The 25,017-nt window shown below is 43.7% G+C and overlaps 1 protein-coding gene across 1 annotated transcript in view; it reads left to right on the top strand.

Annotated features, from left to right (window-relative positions):
• WDFY4 (WDFY family member 4) overlaps nucleotides 1–25,017 on the top strand; it is a 213,579-nt gene that overhangs the window by 29,702 nt on the left and 158,860 nt on the right. Inside the window, exon 9 of the mRNA XM_063127391.1 lies at nucleotides 5,694–5,787. Within this exon, the coding sequence (XP_062983461.1) occupies nucleotides 5,694–5,787 (94 nt within the window). The remainder of the gene's footprint in view (nucleotides 1–5,693; nucleotides 5,788–25,017) is intronic.

Below are 25,017 nucleotides of genomic sequence, written 5' to 3'. Positions count from 1 at the left end.
CTCTGAAGCATGCTAAGATTGCTGTGCTCAAATTATGTGGTGGGGGGAGAGAAAGGTAGGGGGTCCTAAGTGAAATTCAGAAACCCCACCTGCAGGGCAGCCACTTACTCATCACCAAAAAAGAGAAAATGCATCATTAAAAAAGAGGGCATCCGTTGATATAAAATTTGCACATACTAATTTAGAGATACAGTTGTAAATTTAGAAATAATAACTATAATTTAAATAGAAATACAATACATCTCATCCTAGTGGGGAAGACCGTGACCAGGTAACCTTTGTGTTCTGCTCTCCCTTCTGATGGCTCCTTATTTTTAAACTGGACATGGACTGCGCAGCCCTTCAAATGGTTCTCTGTAGGACAGCTGGCCACCCTGACCTTATGCCTGGCTAGGTCTGAACAATTTTAGCTTCTCCGGCCCTCATAAGCCTTTGCGCCTACACCTGCACCCTCTGTTTCTGTTTAATTGTACTGAGGGCCGAAACAGACATTACTTTAAATCCATGTCTAGCAGCTCTGTCTTTTCCATCTTCAGTTTTACTCTACAGTAGGCACAAGGGTCCCAGTCTCAAAAGCCCCCTAAACTAGGGACCCCATTTGGATTAAGACCGCTGGGCCTACTCTAAGGTTAAAATGAAAAGAAAAAAAATGTAGTTTCTAGTTATCGATGTAAAGTATAGGGTTGTGCATGGACCCCCCAATCCGCCTCGGAGGTTGATCCGGAGCAACCGAAGCAGCCCCGATCCACCTCGGGGCTGCCTCAGGGGTTCCCGATCCACCTCGGCACCAAAGCCGAGGCAAAATTCGGACCTTCCGGGGTGACTTGGAGTTTCTAGACAGGGATAACTGTCATGTCTAACTCTACTGCCCCTGTTCTGGGAGAAGGTATTTCAGGTGATCAATCAGAAATAGATTCAGAACTAGAAGACACAGCACTGGACACCAGCCAGCCTGTACCAGTGAGGGAGGAAGCTCTCACGGGCTCTTCACCAGCTGGAAGTCAGCCCTCTCCAGAGCTTATCTCCTAAAGGTCAAATCCTACACACTCAGGGGGAAGTGAGTTTTCTTTCGGGGGCGAGCGTTCCGAAAAACTAGCTAATGTTAGGGTCCGCCGGAAGCTGAAACGCACGGCGCAAAAAGAAGGCGTGAGAAAGTTGGAGAGATTACGCCAAAACCTGCCACCGCACCAGGAGTTCTGAAGTTACAGGCATTTGAGAAGTAGCTTATTCTTCTTGAATGGACAATTCTCTTGTTTAGTTTGCATAGTTTCGCCTAGGGGGACGTTTCCTAGAGGTTAGACTCTATTCAGGTAGAAGAGAAATTTATTGCTTAATAAAAGCTTTGTGGATTACTTAGCAAGCCTCGTCATTTGCCTCCCATCGAAAGTAAGAGGGTTCTGAGAAACACGACAATAACCTAGCTTCAGTTGTTTATGCTCTGGTAATCTCCAAGTTAAATTACTGCAATGTGCTCTATGTGGGGCTGCCTTTGAAGATGGTTCGGAAGCTGCAGCTTGTGCAAAATGCAGTGGCCAGATTGATAACTGGAACCAGAAGGTTTGAGCATATAAGACCGACTCTGGCCCGCTTGCATTAGCTGCCTGTACATTTCCGAATTCCTTGACCATTTGTTTATCACTCTTAAACTGCAATCCTGCCCCCTCAGCTTGTGCTTCACTTTTTCCAGGGGGGTCATAGACTCACTTTTGGGAGAAGGCTGAGCCAAAGTAGGAATTGAGCACTTTGGCCTTTTCCTTGTCATCAGTTTGCCATCCTCATTAAGCAGTTGAACCACCATTTCTTTCCTCTGTCTTCTTTTACTACTCATGTATCTGAAGAAAGCCTTTTTATTGCTTTTAGTATCCCTTCTGTGTTCTGGATCCTCTGAGCAACTCCTTAAGGATCTCTGCTTCCTTAAGAGTTCTACCTTCCTTGACTTCAGCAGGCTTTTGACAAAGTGCCCCATGATATTCTGATTAACAAACTAGCTAAAAGTGGGCTAGATGGAACAACTATTAGGTGGATTCACAGTTGGCTACAGAATCGGACACAAAGAGTACTTATCAATGGAACCTTCTCAAACTGGGGAGAGGCAACGAGTGGGGTACCGCAGGGCTCAGTCCTGGGCCCAGTGCTCTTCAACATTTTTATTAATGATTTGGACGAGGAGGTGCAGGGAACACTGATCAAATTTGCAGATGACACAAAATTGGGTGGGATAGCTAATATCCTGGAAGACAGAAACAAACTTCAAAGTGATCTTGATAGGCTGGAGTGCTGGGCTGAAAACAATAGCATGAAATTTAATAGGGATAAATGCCAAGTTCTACATCTAGGAAATAGAAACTAAATGCACAGTTACAAGATGGGGGATACTTGGCTCAGCAATACTACAAACGAGAAGGATCTTGGAATTGTTGTAGATCGCAAGCTGAATATGAGCCAACAGTGCGATATGGCTGCAAGAAAGGCAAATGCTATTTTGGGCTGCATTAATAGAAGTATAGCTTCCAAATCATGTGAGGTACTGGTTCCTCTCTACTTGGCCCTTGTTATGCCTCATCTGGAGTATTGTGTCCAGTTCTGGGCATCACACCTCAAGAAGGACGCAGACAAGCTGGAACGTGTTCAGAGGAGGGCAACCAGGATGATCAGGGGTCTGGAAACAAAGCCCTATGAAGAGAGACTGAAAGAACTGGGCATGTTTAGCCTGGAGAAGAGAAGATTGGAGGGAAACATGATAGCTAGGGTGACCATATTTTGGAAAACAAAAAGGAGGACAACATAGCCGGCCCCCAAGGGGGCGTGTCCAGCACCAAGGGGGCGTGCGCACCTGAACATAGCCTTGGTCACATGTCTGATTTTACAGCACACATTTAAGACAAATCTGTTCTACATAACATCTTAATGTTAAAATCACTGAAATAAAAAATAAGTGAGAGATTCAATGTCATTTTTATTTGTGGATGCCTTGCCTCTGCTGAGCTCCAGGTACCCGACTGCCCACCAAATCTGCAACAGGAAAGGTGCCTTGCTTGCCCAAGACTTCTTACCTAAAGACTGGAGATCCCCTTAGTGCCAAGGGCTGAAACTGTGCAATGTGCAACACCCCAAAGAGGAGGTTTGACAACCTCAGTTTGAAGGATATGGCTCTAGCAGTTTTAAAACACAATAATTTTAAAACTTTGAACTTTTAAAAAAATCCTAAAAAAACAATGGATGAACAGATCTGATTCAAACTTGGCATGGCTAAATCTCTCCTTAAGAGCTATAATGGTGCCAACTTTCTGCCCTTTATCTTTAAAAATGTCATTTAAAAATAATAATTTTAAAACCTCAAACTTTTTTAAAAATCCTAAAACTCAATGGATGGACAGATCTGTTTCAAACTTGGCATAGCTAAAGTCCTTGTTAAGAGCAATCATGGTGCCAAGTTTCATCTCTTTATCTTTAAAAATAACATTTTTTAAAAAAATTAAATCCTCAAATTTTAAAAAATTCCTAAAAATCAATGGATGAACAGATCTGTTTCGAATTTGGTATGGCTAAAGCTCTACCTAAAATCTATCATGGTGCCAACTTTCAGCTCTTTATCTTTAAAAATGACGATTTTAAAAATAATAATTTTAAAACCTCAATTTTTAAAAAATTCCTAAAAAATCAATCGATGAACGGATCTGTTTCAAATTTGGTATGACTAAAGCCCTTCCTAAGAACTACCATCGTGTCAAGTTTCATGTCTTTATCTTAAAAAATGACGGAGTAATAAGCCTTTTTGTTAAGTCCCATTAGAGCTGCTCTTTGGAAAATCTGGATTTTCCCTCCCCCTCCCGGATTTGTCATCAAAATCCTGGACAAATCCAGGCAAATCCAGTCATATGGTCACCCTATGATAGCACTCTTCAAATACTTAAAATGTTGTCATACAGAGGAGGGCCAGGACCTCTTCTTGGTCATCCCAGAGTGCAAGACACAGAATAATTGCCTGAAGTTACAGGAAGCCAGATTCCGGCTGGTCATCAGGAAAAACTTCCTGACTGTTAGAGCAGTACAACAATGGAATCAGTTACCCAGGGAAGTTGTCGGCTCTCCCACACTAGAGGCATTCAAGATGCAGCTGGACAACCATCTGTCAGGTATGCTTTAGGCTGGATTGCTGCATTGAGCAGGGGGTTGGACTCAATGGCCTTTTAGGCCCCTTCCAACTCTACTATTCTATGATTCTATGATTCTTTTCCCCTTCCCAGTAATGTGGAGTTTAGACTGAGATGAGTGACATTCCAGACACTTTAGGTTTAATATAACAGTTTACTAGAATATTAAAGCAACCAATTTACAATTAAATGTATTCAGTCAATAGTGCTAAGTGATACAAGTGCATTAAAATTTATTTATTTATTACACTTATATACCGCTCCCATAACCAGGGCTCTCTGGGCGGTTTACAGAAAATTAAAAGAAAATAGAAGTTGCAGAAACACTCATTCTTTTACCCTAACTGCATTAGGCTTTCCCAGATGCTTCTTCCTCATGCTCTCTCCATTTTTTGGCCTGTCTCTCTGGTTGGCTCTCTCTTTTAACCCCCTCTTTCCCCCAAAACTGAAAGTTCTATTTCAAACCTGAGGAAATGAAACTAAATTAAGGAATTGAAACTTAACTAGGAGATGAATCTTAACTGGCGAAATGGAACTACTCCTCTCATGGATACCTCTTCCAATAGAAGAACTCCAGGCATCGAAGGCCTGACCTTTTTACTTTGCCTCTATAGTCCTCAAACCTTCTCTCTCTCACCCCCCCACACCAACACCAATTAGTGTGTGTGTGGGGGGGGGAACCCAACCTCTAACAGCCCTTGGACATGGCAAATAGGGCCCATGTATCTGTAGGATATTGGAACTCTTTGAAGAGTTTGCTCTTTGCCCTTCATGGGACAGAATTCTGGAATGAGTCTTTTCTGGGATATGTTTGATCCCAGGCGATGCCACGGCTGGTTAGGAATGTTAGGATTTTATCTTTCTGCATTTTCAAATGAACTGAGCTGACCCACATCTCCTGGACTAATGAGTGAATTGGAACTTCATGTTCCATAGGCTCTTGCATTTCTCAAATATTTTGATGAAATCCTCTGTTTCATTTAAAATGCTCATTTTGGGTGATGATGTTTCAAAATTTTAAGAGAAGAAAAGTATCTAAATTCATATTTAAATATTTGTGCAGATTTTTTAAAAAAATACAAATTAATGTTGAAACAAGGCAGAATGGATTTCTGAGCAAACATTTCCAAAAATGACATGGAGTAGAAATAGTCTCATTCTCGTATGTTTGTTGTGGTCTCAGTGGTTTCTGACTAACTTGCAGGCTAATTCTATATGCATGATTGGACAGGGTGGCCACCACAGTTCTTTATCTATGTTCATAGTATCAAATTTTGATTTCTCCAGCAACCTGAAAACTGTGATAGTTAAATACAGCCTCCATATTCAGAGGCCAGGTGCAGGGAGTGCAGAATGGGGCATGGCCTTCACCTTCCTGCTTCTAGACTGGGCACATTTGCATACAAAATACTGGACTACATGGACACTTGATCTGGTCCAGCAAGGGAGTTCCCAAACTCTTTCCTTTGTATGTTGTTAGCCACTGGCCTCTCTCCATCTCTATAGTGATGCCACAAGCCTCTTCTTCTTCTTCTGCAGGTCAGATAAGGAGGACTGGGTGATTGTGTGCCCTGGAGCTCTTTGTGTAATGGTGAAACTGATGGGCAAGCTCTACAGAGAGGCTTACCCAGAGGTAAGTCATGTCTTGATGGTCCTTTGCAGTCTTTGTTGTTTCCTTTCCTTTCGTCTCATTGGAGGGGCTCTTGGGCTCCTCTTGGACAGATTACAAAGTTCCATAGATTAAATGCCCAGGCTGTGTACCTTTCCATTTAAAGGATTCCAGTTTTCAATTAATGCCATGTGTTAGTGCAGGAAGCAGACAGGAGTTCCAAGCCTGGATGTACGAAGTGGTACCAACACACAAGCCTTGAGAAGCTAATGTATATAAGTGAGAAGTGTGAATAGGCGAAGTAGTGTCCGCTTCCCACAAAACCCACCCTAAAGTTAGAGTAGAGAAACTTGTGACAATCATACATAAGTTTCAATTTTTTTTTGAAATTTAAAAATACAAAAGCCAGCCAGCCAATCGGCTGGCAGCAAACCCCATTAACAGCTGCAGCAGCTTGCAGCGGAGTTAGGATACAGTCAGAAAAGATATTTGAAGGAAGGGGAGACTGTATCACACAGAGTATAGCAAAAGCTTCAAAGTACAGCAAAAGCTACAAAAGTAGGAGTGAGTGAAGCTAATTTCAGATACACTGAAAGTCTCACTGGTTCTTTATTTCAGTGATTTTAACATTAAGATGTTATGTAGAACAGATTTGTCTTAATTGTGTGCTGTAAAATCAGATACGTGACCAAGGCTATATTTGGGTGGGCTCACTCCCCTGGTGCTGGACATGCCCCCTGGGGCTGGACACATGGTGGGCATGCCCCCTTGGGGCCCCTGACCATGTTGTCCTCCTTTTTGGTTTCCAAAATATGGTCACCCTACTCCTAGCATTTACACTTCCTTCAGGTGTGAAGAGATGTCCATTTATTGAATAAAGTTTCATGGATTGCATGGCAGACCTCTTTAATGTCTTACATCTTGGAAGGAGGGCTTGGAATCTCGACAGTTAGGCCCTCAACGATCAACAGAGGGACTAGGCCCTAATCACTAGGGTATTAATAAAAGCTATGCTGGGGAGAAAATCCAAATGGGTTCTTAGGAATCCATCTACATCCATCAGCATCTTTGGGCAGACCATTTTAATTGGTCCACCACGATTGAAGGAGGAAATAATGACAAGCCTAATGCTCACCAGGAAATAATCTCACTGTGACAAAGGAGTAAAAAGAAACATACCAAGACCATCACTATCCTGCCTCATTTGTTGTATGACTTGTGTTAGGCCAATTACATGTTGAGCTTCATCCCACGTACCTGTTTCCCTTGAATTATCCCCATAGTGTAAAGCTGTCATCGTTGTTGTTGTTGTTAGCTAAATCACACCCCGGGCAGTGGCACTCCTAAAATCCTTTGCATACCAGGAAAAGGGTTTAAGGGGGAGAAGTGTAAAAAAAATCATTAATATCAATGGATGACCCAATCCGATTCAAATTTGGTATCCTTAATATCTATTATTGTGCCAATTTTGATGTCTTTATCTTTAAAATTTACGCAGATGTAAGCATTTGTTTAATTTGTACTTTAAACATATCAAATCATCCTCCTGCACCCCCAGAGGCTAGTCGGAGAACAACAAAAGATTCACTCCTAAAGGGGTAGTAAAATACGTCGGTTCTTTTGGCTAAGAAGCACAATTAAAGCAGGATGCATGGGAGTGCTTCACAATCAAAGCAGATTATAATCTGGAAAACTTCGGAGTCCTTTGCACGCAATTCGCAGTGATTGCACAGTATAACCCTGGTGTGATGAAGCTAGTTGTGATAGCACCATGGCAATGATCAAGTCCTGAGCTACTCTCAGAAGCCAGCCCCAGCATGGATTTTGAGATCCCTCAGAAACACCATGAGCAGGGTGCTCAACTGCTATCAGCTCAAGCAGGGAGATCTGAGACCCCTGCCAAAAGCTCATGTCCAAGACCACTGCCATCAGCTCAAGCAGGGAGATTTTTGGGCAACAGAGTGGTTGGTACACCTATAGAATTCCTACTATGTTCTGATTATCCAACACCAGATAAAAACAACCACAACACTCAAAACCAATAAGTAATCTTAAAGGAATCCTAGTGGGGGAGATGGAATTTTTGTAGACTACTATGAACGCCTTTCTCCCTGACCATCAAGTTTATGTTGGTGCTTATTAGGAAGCCAAGTATGCATAGTTGAGAGAGATCAGCTCCTCCTCCCAGCTCATCCACTCTGTAGGACAAACTAGGTCAGGAAACTTCATTTTTTATATTTCCTATTAGGGTACCAATTCCCAAGTGCAAAATACACATGTATAGTATCATTCATGATGTGTTCCCATCTATGAAAATTGTGACTTTGCCTACAAAATGTATGTGAATAGAGCCTAGCCCTTTCCCACTTGCTGCTGATGTACCTTGCACACAAGATACATGATCACAGTCTGTTTCCTGACTTGGAGCTGAGCAGAAGCAGGGAAAAGCAGCTGGGCCATCAAGTAGAAGATACAAAAGTAAGCCAGTTCCCAGAGAGAGAGCGAACAGAGAGCGAGCTAACAGGAAGAGCAAACAGGAGTTTGACAGGGGGAGTGTGGGGGAAGAGGAGACCAAGGAAAGGGGAACAAGAGAAGCCTCAAGGAAATCCAGGAGGCTGCCAATTCAAAGAGGCCGTGTGCTTGCCATGTGCTCCTGAGTGCTGAGTGAAGAGGGTTGGTGTGGAGAGTTGCTGCAGGGCCTGAAGGGGGTGTGGCCTGATTGCTGATTGTACTTTGCACTCAGCAATCAGTGGCCTGATTGCTGTTGATTGTTGTTGGCCTCCCAGTGACCTCATTCTGTTTCCTGAGTTGGAGCTGAGCAGAAGCAGGGAAGAGCAGCTGGCCCAGATCAAGTAGAAGCTACAAAAGTAAGCCAGTTCCCAGAGAGAGAGCGAACAGGAAGAGCAAACAGGAGTTTGACAGGGGGAGTTCGGCAGGGGAGGCCAAGGGGGAGGCCTCTAAGAAAAAAAAAGACGGGGGGAAAAACAAAGAAAAACATAAAAAAACCACCCACCCCAAAACCAAAAACAACAACAACGAAAAAATCTTATTTTCCCTTAAGACATACTCATATAGTTGTGTACCTTCAGAGAGGACAGGACAAAGCAAAGGCAATTCCACTATAATCAGAAAGGAAAAAACAAAGCAGAAATAGACAATATGGATGGAAAGGAGCCCCTCAAGGTGGTGACCTGCAAAAGGTGTGCAATGTTCGTGTTTCTGCCTGAGCTCAACATGGCGTATACCTGCAACAAGTGCAAGCTGATGGCACATTTGGAAGAAAAAGTGAGGGGACTTGAGCAGCGAGTGTCCACCCTCCAAGGAATAAGAGAAGACGAGGAGTTCTTAGACTGAACGGTGGAACTGCAACAAGAAGCACACGAGATTGAAGAGCAACAGCCAGCTGAAGCAGAAGTGGAGTATGCTGAGGGGAGGAAAGCCAATGAAGAGGAAACTCTCTGGAAAAGAGTGACAGTTAGGAGCAGAAGAACTAGAAAGCATTCTGCACCTGTGGAACCATTAGAGTTAAGCAACCGCTTTCAGCTTCTGGAGGATAGGTCTGAAGGACAGTTTGCAGAAGAAGAAGTACAGAAGACACCGTGCAACAATGAACAAGAGGCAGAAGGTAGGTCAACCAAGAAGAAGAGAAGAGTAGTCGTTGTGGGAGACTTCCTGCTGCGTGGGATTGAAACCCAAGTATGTCCTGAAGACCCATGGACTCGCCAGGTGTGCTGTCTCCCTGGAGCACAGATTAGAGATGTGACTGAAGGGTTACCGAAACTCATAAAGTCCACGGACACATACCCCTTTCTTCTCATCCATGTGGGAACAAATGATGTCGCCAACCAGAGCTATGAAGAAATCATTTCAGACTATGAAGCTCTGGGAAGGAAACTGAAGAATTTTGGGGCCCAGGTAGTTTTCTCATCCATCCTCCCGGTTCTTGGAAGAGGATTAGAAAGGGAAAGAAAAATACTCCGGATGAACGACTGGCTACGAAGGTGGTGCCGACGTGAGAATTTTGGATTCTGGGACCACAGGCTACGCTACTTGGAACATGGACTGCTGGCAAGGGATGGGTTGCACCTCACAAGGGCTGGAAAGAATGTGTTCGGCCACAGCATGAAGAACTTGATCAGGAGGGCTTTAAACTGAATCTTACGGGGGCGGGAGACGTAAACCTCGAGGCAACAATGGATGAAGGCCAAGGCACCACAGTACAGAGAACAGCCCCAACAGTGTCCCAAAATAGTGTCTGCAACAAGGTAGGAACAAAGCCAGACTATAAAACACATGGTCTTCGATGTCTATATACTAATGCCCAGAGCATGGGAAAAAAACAGAACGAACTTGAACTCTTATTACATGAAGGCAAATACGACTTGATAGGTATAACTGAAACTTGGTGGGATGACTCCCATGACTGGAATATAGCAATTGAAGGATATAACTTGTTCAAAAAGAACAGAAGAAATAGAAAGGGAGGTGGAGTTGCACTATATGTTAAAAATACCTATCCCTGCACAGAAATACAGGCGGATCAGACTGGGAGCCCCATCGAGAGCATCTGGATTAAAATAAATGGGGCAAGGAATAAAAAGAACATGATAATCGGAGTCTACTACCGACCACCCAATCAAGGAGAAGATGAGGATGAAACTTTTGAGAAACAAATTGCCAGTGTTTCAAGGAAGTGTGATGTAGTAGTGATGGGGGACTTCAATTACCCTGATATCTGTTGGGAGACCAATACTGCCAAAAGTGGCCCTTCCAAGAAATTCCTGACATGTGTGGGTGATAACTTTCTCCTACAGAAAGTGGAGGAAGGAACTAGAGGATCGGCAATCCTTGACTTGATATTGACCAATAGGGATGACTTAGTGGATAAAGTGGCAGTTACGGGAACTCTGGGGGAAAGTGATCATGTCATACTTGAATTCTTGATTATGAAGGAGACAAAAGTTGAGTGTAGCCATACACATACTCTGGATTTTAGGAAAGCTGATTTTAATAAACTCAGAACTATGATAAGTAAGGTCCCGTGGCAAATGAGCCTAATGAGAAAAGGAGTGCAGGATGGCTGGGAGTATTTAAAAAATGAAATTTTAAAGGCACAGTTTCAAACAATTCAACAAGGAGAAAAGATAGAAGACAACAGAAGAAACCAATGTGGCTCCACAAAAAGCTTAGAGATGACCTGAAAACAAAAAGGGATACATATAGGAAGTGGAAGGAAGGCCAGGCTACAAAAGAAGAGTACAGACAGGTGGTGCAGAAGTGCCGAAATGGCATCAGGAAGGCTAAAGCTCAGAATGAGCTGAGATTAACGAGGGATGCTAAAAGCAATAAAAAGGCTTTCTTCAGATATGTGAGTAGTAAAAGACAGAGGAAAGAAATGGTGGTTCAACTGCTCAATGAGGATGGCAAATTGATAACAGTTGACAAAGAAAAGGCTGAAGTGCTCAATTCCTACTTTGCCTCAGTCTTCTCTCAAAAGCGGGTCTATGACCCCCCCTGGAAAAAGTGAAGCAGAAGTTGAGAGGGCAGGATTGCAGTTTGAGATAGATAAACAAATGGTCAAAGAACACCTAATTTCCTTGAATGAGTTCAAATCTCCAGGGCCCGATAAACTGCATCCTAGAGTAATGAAGGAACTAGCGGAAGAACTCTCAGAACCTTTGTCTATCATCTTTGCAAAATCATGGAAGACGGGTGAGGTGCCAGATGACTGGAGGAGGGCTAATGTTGTCCCTATCTTCAAAAAGGGCAAAAAGGAGGAACCTGGGAACTACAGACCAGTCAGTCTGACATCCATCCCTGGGAAAATTCTGGAGCAGATTATAAAGAAGTCAGTCTGTAAACACCTTGAAATCAATGCGGTGATCACTAGAAGCCAACATGGATTTGTCAAGAACAAGTCCTGTCAGACAAATTTGATCTCATATTTTGATAAAGTAACCTCCCTTGTGGACTGTGGGAACGCTGTGGACGTCATATATCTTGACTTCAGCAAAGCACCACATGACATTCTGATTAACAAACTAGCTAAAAGTGGGCTAGTTGGAACAACTATTAGGTGGATTCACAGTTGGCTACAGAATCGGACTCAAAGAGTACTTATCAATGGAACCTTCTCAAACTGGGGAGAGGCAACGAGTGGGGTGCCGCAGGGCTCAGTCCTGGGCCCAGTGCTTTTCAACATTTTTATTAATGATTTGGACGAGGAGGTGCAGGGAACGCTTATCAAATTTGCAGATGACACAAAATTGGGTGGGATAGCTAATACCCTGGAAGACAGAAACAAACTTCAAAGTGATCTTGATAGGCTGGAGTGCTGGGCTGAAAACAACAGGATGAAATTTAATAGGGATAAATGCCAAGTTCTACATTTGGGAAATAGAAACCAAAGGCACAGTTACAAGATGGGGGATACTTAGCTCAGCAACACTACAAACGAGAAGGATCTTGGAATTGTTGTAGATCACAAGCTGAATATGAGCCAACAGTGCGATATGGCTGCAAGAAAGGCAAATGCTATTTTGGGCTGCATTAATAGAAGTATAGCTTCCAAATCACGTGAGGTACTGGTTCCTCTCTATTCGGCCCTGGTTAGGTATCATCTAGAGTATTGTGTCCAGTTCTGGGCTCCACAATTCAAGAAGGACGCAGACAAGCTGGAGCGTGTTCAGAGGAGGGCAACCAGGATGATCAGGGGTCTGGAAACAAAGCCCTATGAAGAGAGACTGAAAGAACTGGGCATGTTTAGTCTGGAGAAGAGAAGATTGAGGGGAGACATGATAGCACTCTTCAAATACTTAAAAGGTTGTCACACAGAGGAGGGCCAGGATCTCTTCTCGATCCTCCCAGAGTGCAGGACACGGAATAACGGGCTCAAGTTAAAGGAAGCCAGATTCCAGCTGGACATCAGGGAAAACTTCCTGACTGTTAGAGCAGTGCGACAATGGAATCAATTACCTAGGGAGGTTGTGGGCTCTCCCACACTAGAGGCCCTCAAGAGGCAGCTGGACAAGCAGCTGTTGGGGATGCTTTAGGGTGGATTCCTGCATTGAGCAGGGGGTTGGACTCGATGGCCTTGTAGGCCCCTTCCAACTCTGCTATTCTATGATTCTATGCTGATAGTATTGTAGCTCACTGAGGGTGATATGTAGCATAAAGCTATCTTGCTTTTGTTTAATAATTACAGGTTTGTGAGGCAGCTCAAGTGGAGGGAGGCCTGTCTCTTCCATCCCCAGTAGGATCAGAAAGATCCCCTTCACCTTTACATGCACGGCTAGTGTGCTTAGTTGTTGTTGTTTTTTAATTCTATTTCTAAACATATTTTTCTCAAAATATGCATCTCTAAATGTATTTTATTTGAAATTATGCATTTTTAAAATATGCATTTTTGATACTTTTGGGGGGCCAAGAACTGTATGGGCACATTTGGGAAGTGTGAAAGCCAGTGGGTAAATCAAAGTGCAATACTATACAAGTTTGCTTTGAAATAAGTACTTTGCTCTCAGTTTAGTGGGTATGTGGGATTGCAGCCATTAGTCTGGGAGGGGCAGATCTGGCCAGCTCATATCAGAATTTGCCAAGATTGATAGTACTATGCAAGAATAAACATTTATTTATTTATTTAGAATAGTTATATCCTGCTGTATAGGTTATAAAGGCTGTCTTATCTATGAATTCGAAATATAAAATAGTAATTACCAAGAACAATGCATTTATAGGTTCTGCAACCTAAACAAGTGAAACTATCATTTCCAATGCTATGAAACTGTGAAAAGTGATGTAGAGAAGACAAGAACTACTTTAAAATACCTGGCACATTACTAAGTGACACTTTTGCCCTTAAACTTTGTCCTGATATAAAATTATGAGCTTGTCTGCTGATAATTGTACCTCCTGTATCCCTGACGACTTGTGGGAGTGATATGTAGGAAAATCAATCCATAACAGCTTGAGAAACAGAGACCAGTTTCCTGTCACCATTAATTTTTTCACCAAAACCCTTTTTACTGGAATAAGTATCCCTGAAAACAGCACATTTTATTCAAATCAAGGCAATCTTGTTATTGGCAGGGCTGCTGTCATAATGAGAACAATCAATTCCTGTACTCCATTATGGCTATATTGAATTTATTTGGGAGGAAAAACTGATTTACTTAGGCAAGATCTACATAGTTCCCCCCCCCCCGACCTTGCTTTTTGCTGAAGCTAAATAATTATTAGGATGTGAAATATTTAAAGTACAAAAAGCATTAGAAGCTACTTTAAAATATATAGATTAAGATGCTTTCTCATCCTGGAATGATTTGAGGACACAATCCCTTGAGAACTGCTGTGCAAGCCTCATTGAAATGGACCAAGCGAATTTGCACTTTGGGCAACTTCCGTTCGTTAACTGGGGCAGGTCTGGACCTTGTCCCTGTGGCCTGGCATGCTAAAGACCATCTGTATTTCCATAGTTCCCAAGCAGGAGAGTTATTAGGATGCTGATGGGCTACTCTGGTGCAACGCTCTTGCTCTACAGAGAACTGGGAATGATGCGGCAATAACGAACGTGTTTGTTGTACAGCATGTCCTGTGACCCCACCATTTAAAAAAATAATAATTAGTTTTTAAGAAGTCAGTTCAAACAGTACAAAAACACAATTAGAATATACACTGTTATACACACACACACACACACACACACACACACACACACACACACACAGTATTTAAATAAATTCACATTGCACTTGTTCTTGATGAAGTTATAAGGAAACTGTAAGTATTGCCACTTTTCCCTTAAATGTATGTATTCAGTTAGCTTCATCATTTTAATAGTTTTCAATGTTTAACTAACAACTCTTAATTGGGTGGAGATGTTCCTGATTTCCTATTTGCTGGCTATAGAAATCCCAGCAGAAGTCGTAGAATCATAGAATCAGACAGTTGTGGAGTTGGAGGGGACCACAAGGATAATCTAGTCCAACCCTTTGCAATGTGTAGGAAAACCATTTAATTAAAAGAAAAGAAGTTAAGGATATTATAATTTAAAATTTAATACAAATGAAGTTAAATTATTAATACTTCCAAAGAGCACTCTTATACATTTACAGATAAAGTAATGCACTAAAAACAGTGGGCTCATTGGACTCTGAGGGCTCTCCCACACTAGAGGCATTCAAGAGGCAGCTGGACAACCGTATGTCAGGGATGCTTTAGGGTGGATTCCTGCATTGAGCAGGGGGTTGGACTCGATGGCCTTGTAGGCCCCTTCCAACTCTGCTATTCTATGATTCTATGATTCTTGGGAGAAATGTAAGGTATTCCACATAGGGAGAAAAATGTAGAATACACATACAAGATGGGAGATTCATGGCTTGGAAGCACTGCATCAGAGAAGGATTTTGGTGTGGTCACTGACAGCAGTCAACAGTATGAGATAGCCACTAGAAGGGCTAATGCAGCTCTGGGCTGCATTAGAAGAAGCATTATATCAAAGACCCATGAAGTCCTTATTCCTCTCTACTCGGCACTAGTGAGACCACACCTGGAGTCTTGTGTACGATTCTGGGCACCACATTTCCAGAAGGACATTGACAGGTTAGAACAGGTTCAAAGTAGGGCAACAAAGATGATACAGGCACTTAAGGATATGCCTATGAGGACAGGCTGAAGGAACCTGGGATGTTCAGTCTGGAGTAAGAGCACTCTTATACATTTGCTGTTAAAGTAATAAACTAAAAACAGGGCTCATTTGACTCTGGCCACATGTGTTTTGCCTTTTTTCTTTGTCAGTGGCCCAATCACTAAAAATATATACAGAAAGACATTTGTTAGCACCTTAGATAGAAGCAAAGGATTTTATCTTATTTTCTTTTCCTGTTTAAATAACAAAGGTTTTTTTGGACCTATCTAAGCTGTAGAGTACTCAGAACTATTCCCCCCCACAAAAAAGGGGCTGACTTAGGTGTTCCCAAAATTAGGGATTTTTATATGTCACTCCCCAAGATAGAGTGCACCAGGGATGCTGGTTTTGCCTCAGCTCTCATGCAAAGCGAAGGAGAGTGACATATAAAAATCCCTAATTTTGGGAACCCCTGTCAGCCCCTTTTTGGAAAAATAGTTCTGAGTACTCTACAGCTTAGTGCTTGGGCCACTGATGAAGACAAAAGTTGAAACACTCACTTTGTTTCCAGACCCCTGATCATCCTGGTTGCCCTCCTCTGAACACGCTCCAGAGCTTGTCTGTGTCCTTCTTGAATTGTGGAGCCCAGAACTGGACGCAATATTCTAGATGAGGCCTAACCAGGGCTGAATAGAGAGGAACCAGGACCTCACATGATTTGGAAGCTATACTTCTATTAATGCAGCCCAAAATAGCATTTGCCTTTCTTGCAGCCATATCACACTGTTGGCTCATATTCAGCTTGTGATCTACAACAATTCCAAGCTCCTTCTCGTTTGTAGTATTGCTCAGCCAAGTATCCCCCATCTTGTAACTGTGCATTTGGTTTCTATTTCCTAGATGAAGAACTTGGCATTTATCCCTATTAAATTTCATTCTGTTGTTTTCAGACCAGCACTCCAGCCTATCAAGATCACTTTGAAGTTGGTTTCTGTCTTCCAGGGTATTAGCTATCCCACCCAATTTTGTGTCATCTGCAAATTTGATAAGCATTCCCTGTACCTCCTCGTCCAAATCATTAATAAAAATGTTGAAGAGCACTGGGCCCAGGACTGAGCCCTGCGGCACCCCACTCGTTGCCTCTCCCCAGTTTGAGAAGTTTCCATTGATAAGTACTCTTTGAGTCTGATTCTGTAGCCAACTGTGAATCCATGTGGTACTTTGTCAAAAGCTTTGCTGAAGTCAAGATATATGACATCCACAGCATTCCCACAGTCCACAAGGGAGGTTACCCGATCAAAAAATGAGATCAAAGTAGTCTGACAGGATTTGTTCCTGACAAATCCATGTTGGCTTCTAGTAATCACCGCATTGATTTCAAGGCGTTTACAGACTTTGAGTCCGATTCTGTAGCCAACTGTGAATCCACCTGATAGTTGTTCCATCTAGCCCACTTTTAGCTAGTTTGTTAATCAGAATGTCATGTGGTACTTTGTCAAAAGCTTTGCTGAAGTCAAGATATATGACGTCCACAGTGTTCCCACGGTCCACAAGGGAGGTTACTTTATCAAAAAATGAGATCAAATTTGTCTGACAGGACTTGTTCTTGACAAACCCATGTTAGCTTCTAGTGATCACCGCATTGATTTCAAGGTGTTTACAGACTGACTTCTTTATAATCTGCTCCAGAATTTTCCCAGGGATGGATGTCCAACTGACTGGTCTGTAGTTCCCAGGTTCCTCCTTTTTGTCCTTTTTGAAGATAGGGACGTTAGTCCTCCTCCAGTCGTCTGGCACCTCACCCGTCTTCCATGATTTTGCAAAGATAATAGACAAAGGTTCTGAGAGTTCTTCTGCTAGCTTCTTCATTACTCTAGGATGCAGTTCATCGGGCCCTTGAGATTTGAACTCATTCAAAGAAATTAGGTGTTCTTTGACCATTTGTTTATCAATCTCAAACTGCAATCCTGCCCCCTCAACTTCTGCTTCACTTTGTCCAGGGGGGGTCATAGACCCGCTTTTGGGAGAAGACTGAGCCAAAGTAGGAATTGAGCACTTCAGCCTTTTCTTTGTCATCTGTTATCAATTTGCCATCCTCATTACACAGTTGAACCACCATTTCTTTCCTCTGTCTTTTACTACTCACGTATCTGAAGAAAGTTTTATTGCTTTTAGCATCCCTCGCGAATCTCAGCTCATTTTCAGCTTTAGCCTTCCTGACACCATTTTGGCACTTCTGTGCCACCTGTCTGTACTCTTCTTTTGTAGCCTGGCCTTCCTTCCACTTCCTATATGTATCCCTTTTTGTTTTCAGGTTATCTCTAAACTTTTTGTTAAAGGGCATCTTGTTCCTCTCAGCCCAGTCTTCCAACCTGTGCAAATCAGATTGCAGCCTCTTTCTGTCATCATGGGTGTTGGCCAGGCCTTCCAGTTTTGTGTCATCCACAAATTTGTTAAGAAGCCCATCAATCCTATCATTCAGGCCAACAGGTTCCAGTTCATCATTTTGTGATGCTGGATTGGTACCAGTACATTCATATAACCCAAAGGAGCAAGTAAAGGATTTCAACATAACACATATATACAATGATCAATTCAATAGTTTAAGGGCACAATCCTATGCATGTTAAGACAGAAAAAAACAACCCCTACAATTGCCATCATGCCTCCAGCCAGCATGGATGCTGGGACATATAGGGCTTTTTCTGTCTAAACATGCATAGGATAGTGCCCTGAAGGTCAATTTGTCGGACCCAGACTTAGTCATGGTTTGAGAAGACCCACTGAAATAAATGATACTGAATTTAGTCATGATTACATTAAGTCCCATTGGGTGGGTCTACTGTATGCATGATTCAAGACTACCAAATGTGAAAAAGATTAGTTGGGTTGACAACATCTCCAACAGAAGTCACTTACATGAGAATAGATTTCATTAAGTCAAGCTGGAGTCATATATCAACCATACAGTATTTTATAACGACGTCTCTAATATTCATGTAAGATGATGATGCCAGTCCTATTGAAAAGATAAGAGTTCCAAATATTTTTAGAAACCGGAAGTTGCAATCTTCTTTCTAAATTGTTCATGAAGCTGTTTCCCAATGAGTAATCAAAGGATAATAAAATATCATATATTTGGATATTAATTCCTTCTGTGTTTCAGCTATCCTATACCCCAGGGATGGAGCCCAGTGGCTTTAAGCATCTCCAGGAATCTATTAAATGGAAATGTTTCAAAAGTGGAGACAGGGTCTTTCCTCCTCAACCTTTGTTTGATTGGGGGCCGGGCTTCCTGTCCAAATCTAAATCACATACAGCAGTCAAATTGCTGGCTATAACTAGATCCCTGATTGCAAACTGAGATAATTTCTTAGAGACCTTGACCAAAAAAGAATATTGGTGCACATTAAGTGCATATATTGGAGCCAGTGTAATGGGGCTGGCCTCCTAGTTTTCCTGCTAAGAAAAAGAAAAGAAATATCATCCCACTGATCTCTTTTTATTTTATCTGCCTGAAAATCCACATGCTTTGTTATAACAATGGCAGCTCCTCTAGCACGGCTAGTCCCCAGCGCTGCATATTTGACGCCAAAATATGAATGAGGTAAACACTTTTTCTCTAGCTCTCCTGTCTTAAATGTTTCCTGCAAAAAGATGATGGAGGGCTTCAGGGTCCGAAGGTGATCAGAGACCCTTCGCCTTTTAACCATCATCCTCCAACCCCCAAACATTAAGACTAATTAACCGTAAGTCAGTCGTATTTATAACATGATTGGTTGTTAAGCCAAAGGTCCTTGGCATTAAAACATAGAGCATAGGTATCTTACAGCAATAAACATATAAATGAAGTAAACAGCACAAAAGAATAACATGTAACTTAAGTTATCCCCAAAACGAAATAACACGCCCACCCCTCACCGCCCACCCTCCAACCTGCCGAGCCTAACTTGGTGGCTGTGGAAAGAAAAAGCCCACAGGCCGCGGTACAGGATGTGTCGGTTCCCAGCCTTCCGTGACTTGAGATGTCATGGGGCCAATTCTGCAGCAATGATAAATCAAATTAAAACCTAATGAACAACACAAATAACAATGTAAGAATCTATGCTCCTGTTTGCCGAAAAATCAAGATTCTTTTAAAAAATAATAACCCCTACAATTCATATTCACACACACACACACACACACATTACACAAGAGAGGATTATTCCTCTGCAAACATATCTTAAGTGAAACAAAAACAATTAAGGGGGGGAAAGAGAAAAGTGACAGGAAAAATTGTATGCTTCATTCATGATTAATTCCACATAAAAGGGGTTCCAGTGAGGAAATAGTGTAAAAGGAACCTTTCAGTGTCCAATAGCTCATCCCACCAACCTTCATTTTCTTCTTATAGTTGGTGATCATAGAGCTCTCCCTGAGGTTGATGGTATATTAGGTCTCGGGTTTTTTGGAGTGTTTCTTGCATTTCCTGGTGGGGTTCTGGACTGTTTCCCAGTCTTCTTCTGTGTGTGTGTGTGGGGGGGGGGGGATCTTCATTTTCAGCAGCATCACCAGATGGGCCTCTGGAGCTCAATTTCCAAAGTTGTCAACAGGCAAGCAGTTTCCTTCACATTTTGGGCTACGAGCGTCCCGGTGTCCTTTATAACTATCAACTTAAAGGGGACCCCCAGCGGTACCGTATCTCAGTTTTTTGGGAGTTGCAATGTGAAGGGGCGAAGCTCTTTAAGTTTCTTCAGATTTTCAGGGGCTAGATCTTGCAGCACCATTATCTTTTGATCTTTATATGTTATATCTCCCAAGGACAGTGTTTGTTGCCATATTTGCTCTTTTTTGGTGTAGCGTGCAACATAGTATATCATATAATATCTCTGGAATATTACAGTATATCCCCCCCTTCAAGCCTTATCCTTGTTGCGCGGTGTGCATGTTCAAAGTTGTCTACATTGAGTTCCAAGTGTGGGATCAGGGTCTAGAACCAGGAAATGAAAATGTTTTTCATGTCTTCCTTCCCTAAGACATGAATTCGTGCAGCATCCCCTATTTTCAGTTTCCTTGTTCTTATCTTTAATTCTGCATTCTCGCTCTGGAGCTCTTTTATAGCTTTGGAATGAGCAATTCCTAAATCAAGCACATTTGAGGCAGTCTCTGCAACCCCACTAATCTTTGTTCCCATTTCTTTTATTCCTTTTTCTAAGGGGTGCATGAGTTCCTTGCATGTTTCCTGCAGTGTATATTTGAGGCCATGTAACTGATTTTCAAATTCTGCCCCTAATGTTAAATCCTCCTGCTGGGAGGCGGGTGTTTGTAAAGAAGACTCTATATCAGGAGCCAGATGTCTGATCCGCTCTCAGCCATCTCTCTTTTTAGAGCCTCCCCACCACAGCATTCTAACAGTTTGAAAAAATCAGTAATGACTCCAAGTTTTTTAGTGGGGCTGCTTTGCATTCCTCCACAAAGTTCATTGTGCTTTATTACAGCTTTTAAAGATGTTTATCAGTAATCTGAAACTGCTTTTGGCACAGGCAATCACTCACCAGGTCGTTTCTTTCACTGCTTTATCTGCTGTTCAATGGTATCGTGCTGGCAGTTTACAAGCTGCAACAGTGTCTCTGATTTCTCCCCTCAGTGAAATCAGCTAACAATCTCCTGTCAGTTTTTAGAAAAATAAGCAAAGCTTACATGCTTTATGCTTGCTTACAGAGTCCCCCTCACCCCCCGGCAATCTGGGACAGAGCTCTCCACTTAGGCGACCATTCTCTCTCCACTGTGGCCACGCCCCTAGTTTTTAGGGTCATTCCTTCCAAAAACAAGCAAGGTACAGCATTCGCAAACTTGCCAAAGCAAATACTTTTAAGGTAGATGCTAGCCTAGATTCTACATTTTGAGGGACCTTGGGTAGGGTTCCCACAATGCTGCTCATTCAGTTGCCCTCTCCCTGTAGGCATACTGTGCTTGAACAAATTTGGCCCAACATTTCTCCTCAAAATTCAAAGTTTTGGCATTCTGCATTATCATAGGCCACTCAAAGATTTTCAGTAGGAAATAGTATTGTGAGGGAACTGGCTATCATTTCCAGTTATGACCTTACCTCGGAGCCCGTGCTCTCTGCGCATGCCTGAGTTCCGGAGCAGACATTCCTGCCGAACAGGTTTGAACGGGTTTTGCCATGCTGCCAAGATGCGCGCGCAATTCCTTTGTGTAAGGTGTGTGCGCGCGCGGTCCCTTTAGATAAGGGGCGTGTATTCCCTTTGTATGAGGGGCGTGTATAAAAAGCCCCTCCTCCCAGTCCCCGGGGCAGCAGCCCGTGGACTCATCCCATGCTGTTGTCTCGCTAGCGAATAAAGCTATCTGTTTGGACCAGAACTTTGGTGTGGCCTCCAGTTTTTCTGTAACATTCCTGGCGCCCAACGTGGGGCTGCTCCCTTCAACAAGGGAAACCTCACGGAGCACTGGACAGCCCACTAGGGAGATTTCCCCCGCCTCGGCTTGCCTCCTCGCGGCGTCCCAGGCTTCCACCATCAACCACCGGGAGCGCGCCTTCAGCTCCGCTGATGCCTGGTTGGTCTGAGGACGGACCTGGGGGAGCAGCGTGGACTCAACTGAACCTCTGTGGAAGTTTGCCACAGATCCCTTTCTAACCGGCGCCGGAGGCTTCAAACAGGCGAGTATCACGGGCTCTCTGTAATCTGTTCTGTTCAGCCGGCTCCCAGGAGCCGAAGGGGGGGCCTGATCAACCCTCGAAACCTGAAGGGTTTCTGTTTTCTGTTTCTCTGCTGGGCTGGATTGGGAGGATGGGTGTTGTCTTTGTGTATTTGGTGTGTGACTGGCTGCCTGATTTCCATTGTTGACCATTGGATCCATCAGTCCTCAGGCGCTTCTCATGTGCCTGGAAAATTCCAGCAATGTGGGCTGGCAGAGTGTGATTGTGAACCTATTGTTTCCACTAACTGACTCCCCCACTACCGATAGTCAGTTGGTTTCCCGTCTGCCCACCTAATTTGTCTGTCTGTCTGGAGAATTCAGAAAGTTAGGATGGGGAGAGGTTCTTCCACTCCATTAGATCTCATGGCTAAGCATTTCGCAGAAGTTTTTGATACAACCCAGTGCAATATAGAGACCATGAAGTTTAAGTGCTATTGGACTTGGCTGGGCTTAGGACCCCTTGTAGACTAGCCACCACAGGGGACTTTTTCTGAGTCCTATATCACCAGAGTATATAACTTAGCAATAGTGGAGGGGGGGGCCTGACCCCAGAAGACATTCCATATGTGGAAGGATGGCTGAAAGTGGCTAAGCTCCCCCCACCATGAGTGAAAAAGATGGTTGAAAAAGCAGCACTAATAATGATGAACCAAGCGAAGAAGGGTAAAAGGAATTCAGCCCCACCTCCTGATAGGGTGGTCTCCCAAAAGATGAGGCAGCTCACTTACACTGTTTCCAAGGACAAACCAATCATACCTTGTCCTCCGGAAGAACTGCCGCTGCCTTATGTTTCGCCTACGGCGCCCCAGATGCGACCACCAGCGGCGCCCACTGCTCCAGCTCCACTACTACCCAAGCAAGCAGCCATTCTGCCCCCCTCACCAGCCCAGAGCGCATTGCCTCCCCCCCGCCAAGATGATGTGCCTGACTCCGACCTACCACCACTACACGTTGTTGCCTCTGAAGCCAGTTCAGAAGAAGAAGAAGGGCCCAGCCACCACCGCAGCCCTAGCCGAAATAGAGATCTGACTGATGAATTACAGAAGTCCAAAAGAAAGACCCGAGCCTGGACAAAGGAGAGGGGGAGAGAAGCCATCAGAATCCTGCTAGTCAGGGAAGCCACAGCCCTGGTTCCCGGACAAGATGCCAATGGTCAACCGAGCTACCAAACTGTTACTACTTACACTTACCTGCCTTTCCAATCCTCCGACCTCCTTAATTGGAAAACTCATGGTCCAGGTTATGAAGAAGAACCAGAAAAATTCCTAGATATGATTGAAGGAGTTATTACTGCCCATAATCCAACCTGGAGCGACATCCAGCAACTAATGGGCAGCACCATGTACATTCATGGTGCTATATAAATAATAATAATAATAATAATAATAATAATAATAATAATAATAATACCTCCTCACGACTGAACAGAGACTGCAGATCCAAGCCAATTTAGAAGAGGCTGCAGGAATCTGAGGACAGTTAGAAAACCAACCAGACCCCCAAGCGACCCTCGCCAGGTATGCACCTCGACTAGACCCAAGATGGGACATCCAAAATGCAGATCACCGGGCCCTCCAACGGGAATACCAGCGGGCCTTCATTGAAGCAGTGAAGAAAGACAGATGAAAGATGATGAACATGCAGAAAATACATGATGTAGTACAACAGAAAGAAGAAAGCCTGGGGATGTTCCTTGAAAGACTGATGAAAGCCTACCACCGACACACTCCCATAGATCCTGAACATCCGAACAACAGGCAAACAGTAGTCCTCTCCTTCGTGTCACAAGCAGCCCCAGATATTAGAAAGAAATTACAGAAAGCAGATGGGTTCAAAGGAATGTCACTAACGCAGTTGAAAGCCCTGGCCGACCGAGTTTATGTCAACCGAGAGGTTGAAGAGAAAAAAAGAGCAGGTTAAGTTGATGAAAGAAAAAGCCAGCCTCATCGCGGCCGCCCTACGCCCGGAAGTCCCTCAACTGACAGATAAGAGACCACACTGACCAGTCCTAGGCCGAAATCAGTGTGCATACTGTAAAGAAGAGGGTCACTGGAAGACAGAGTGCCCCATAAGGCCACAACAGAATGTCGCTGCAGGACCAAATCAAGGCCGTGGACGCGGGGCCCCTCGAGGAAGAGGCCGTGGCTACCCCAGCCCTGCACCAACTGCCTTCCCCAGTCCACAAGGAACACCTCTGGAACCACACTTGCGCGATGCCGTCCGCACCATGACCATGGAAGATTACTATGGAGAAGAAGACTGACAGCCTCCGCGGGGACCCTTTCCTCCCGACCCCATCATGGAAATAACAGTGGGAGGACAGAAAATTAAGGGACTAATAGATTCAGGAGCGCAGAGGTCAGTCTTGATTAATGCCTCCCGCTTGCCCCTCCAGAAGAAAATTTCCGTGCCAGTCGTAGGGGCAGGAGGCCAAGTTCTACGAGCACCCTGTTTCAAGCCCCAAGGGACCCAGATAGGAGCCTGTACCACGGAACATGAATTCATCTTGATCCCGTCCTGCCCCATACCACTTATCGGAAGAGACCTCCTTTGTAAAGTCCAAGCAACCCTGTCTTTCCATCCAGATGGCAAGGTCACAGGCACGGCTGGGGGGCAGCCACTTATCATCACCTGCCCCCTCAGAGAAGCGTGGAGAATGGGACCTTCCATGGGCCTCTGCGCGCCACTCCACACTATCCACACAGAAGTCGCCCTCCGAGTCATCCAAGCTGTGCCAGGGGTCTGGGCCGAAAACAATCCCAGAGGGTTAGCACTGTCAGCTTATCCTGTCATCACTGATCTGAAGCCCACTCATGTCATTGTTAACCAGCCCCAGTACCCCATTCCCTTAGAAGCCAGAGTTTCAATGCATGAACACCTCGAAAAACTGTTGCAATTTGAAATCCTGGTCCCCACCGTTTCAC

Source organism: Elgaria multicarinata, chromosome 5 (assembly GCF_023053635.1).
Source record: "Elgaria multicarinata webbii isolate HBS135686 ecotype San Diego chromosome 5, rElgMul1.1.pri, whole genome shotgun sequence".
NCBI classification, from domain to species: Eukaryota; Metazoa; Chordata; class Lepidosauria; order Squamata; family Anguidae; genus Elgaria; species Elgaria multicarinata.
This window is presented reverse-complemented; position numbering and strand designations above follow the sequence as displayed.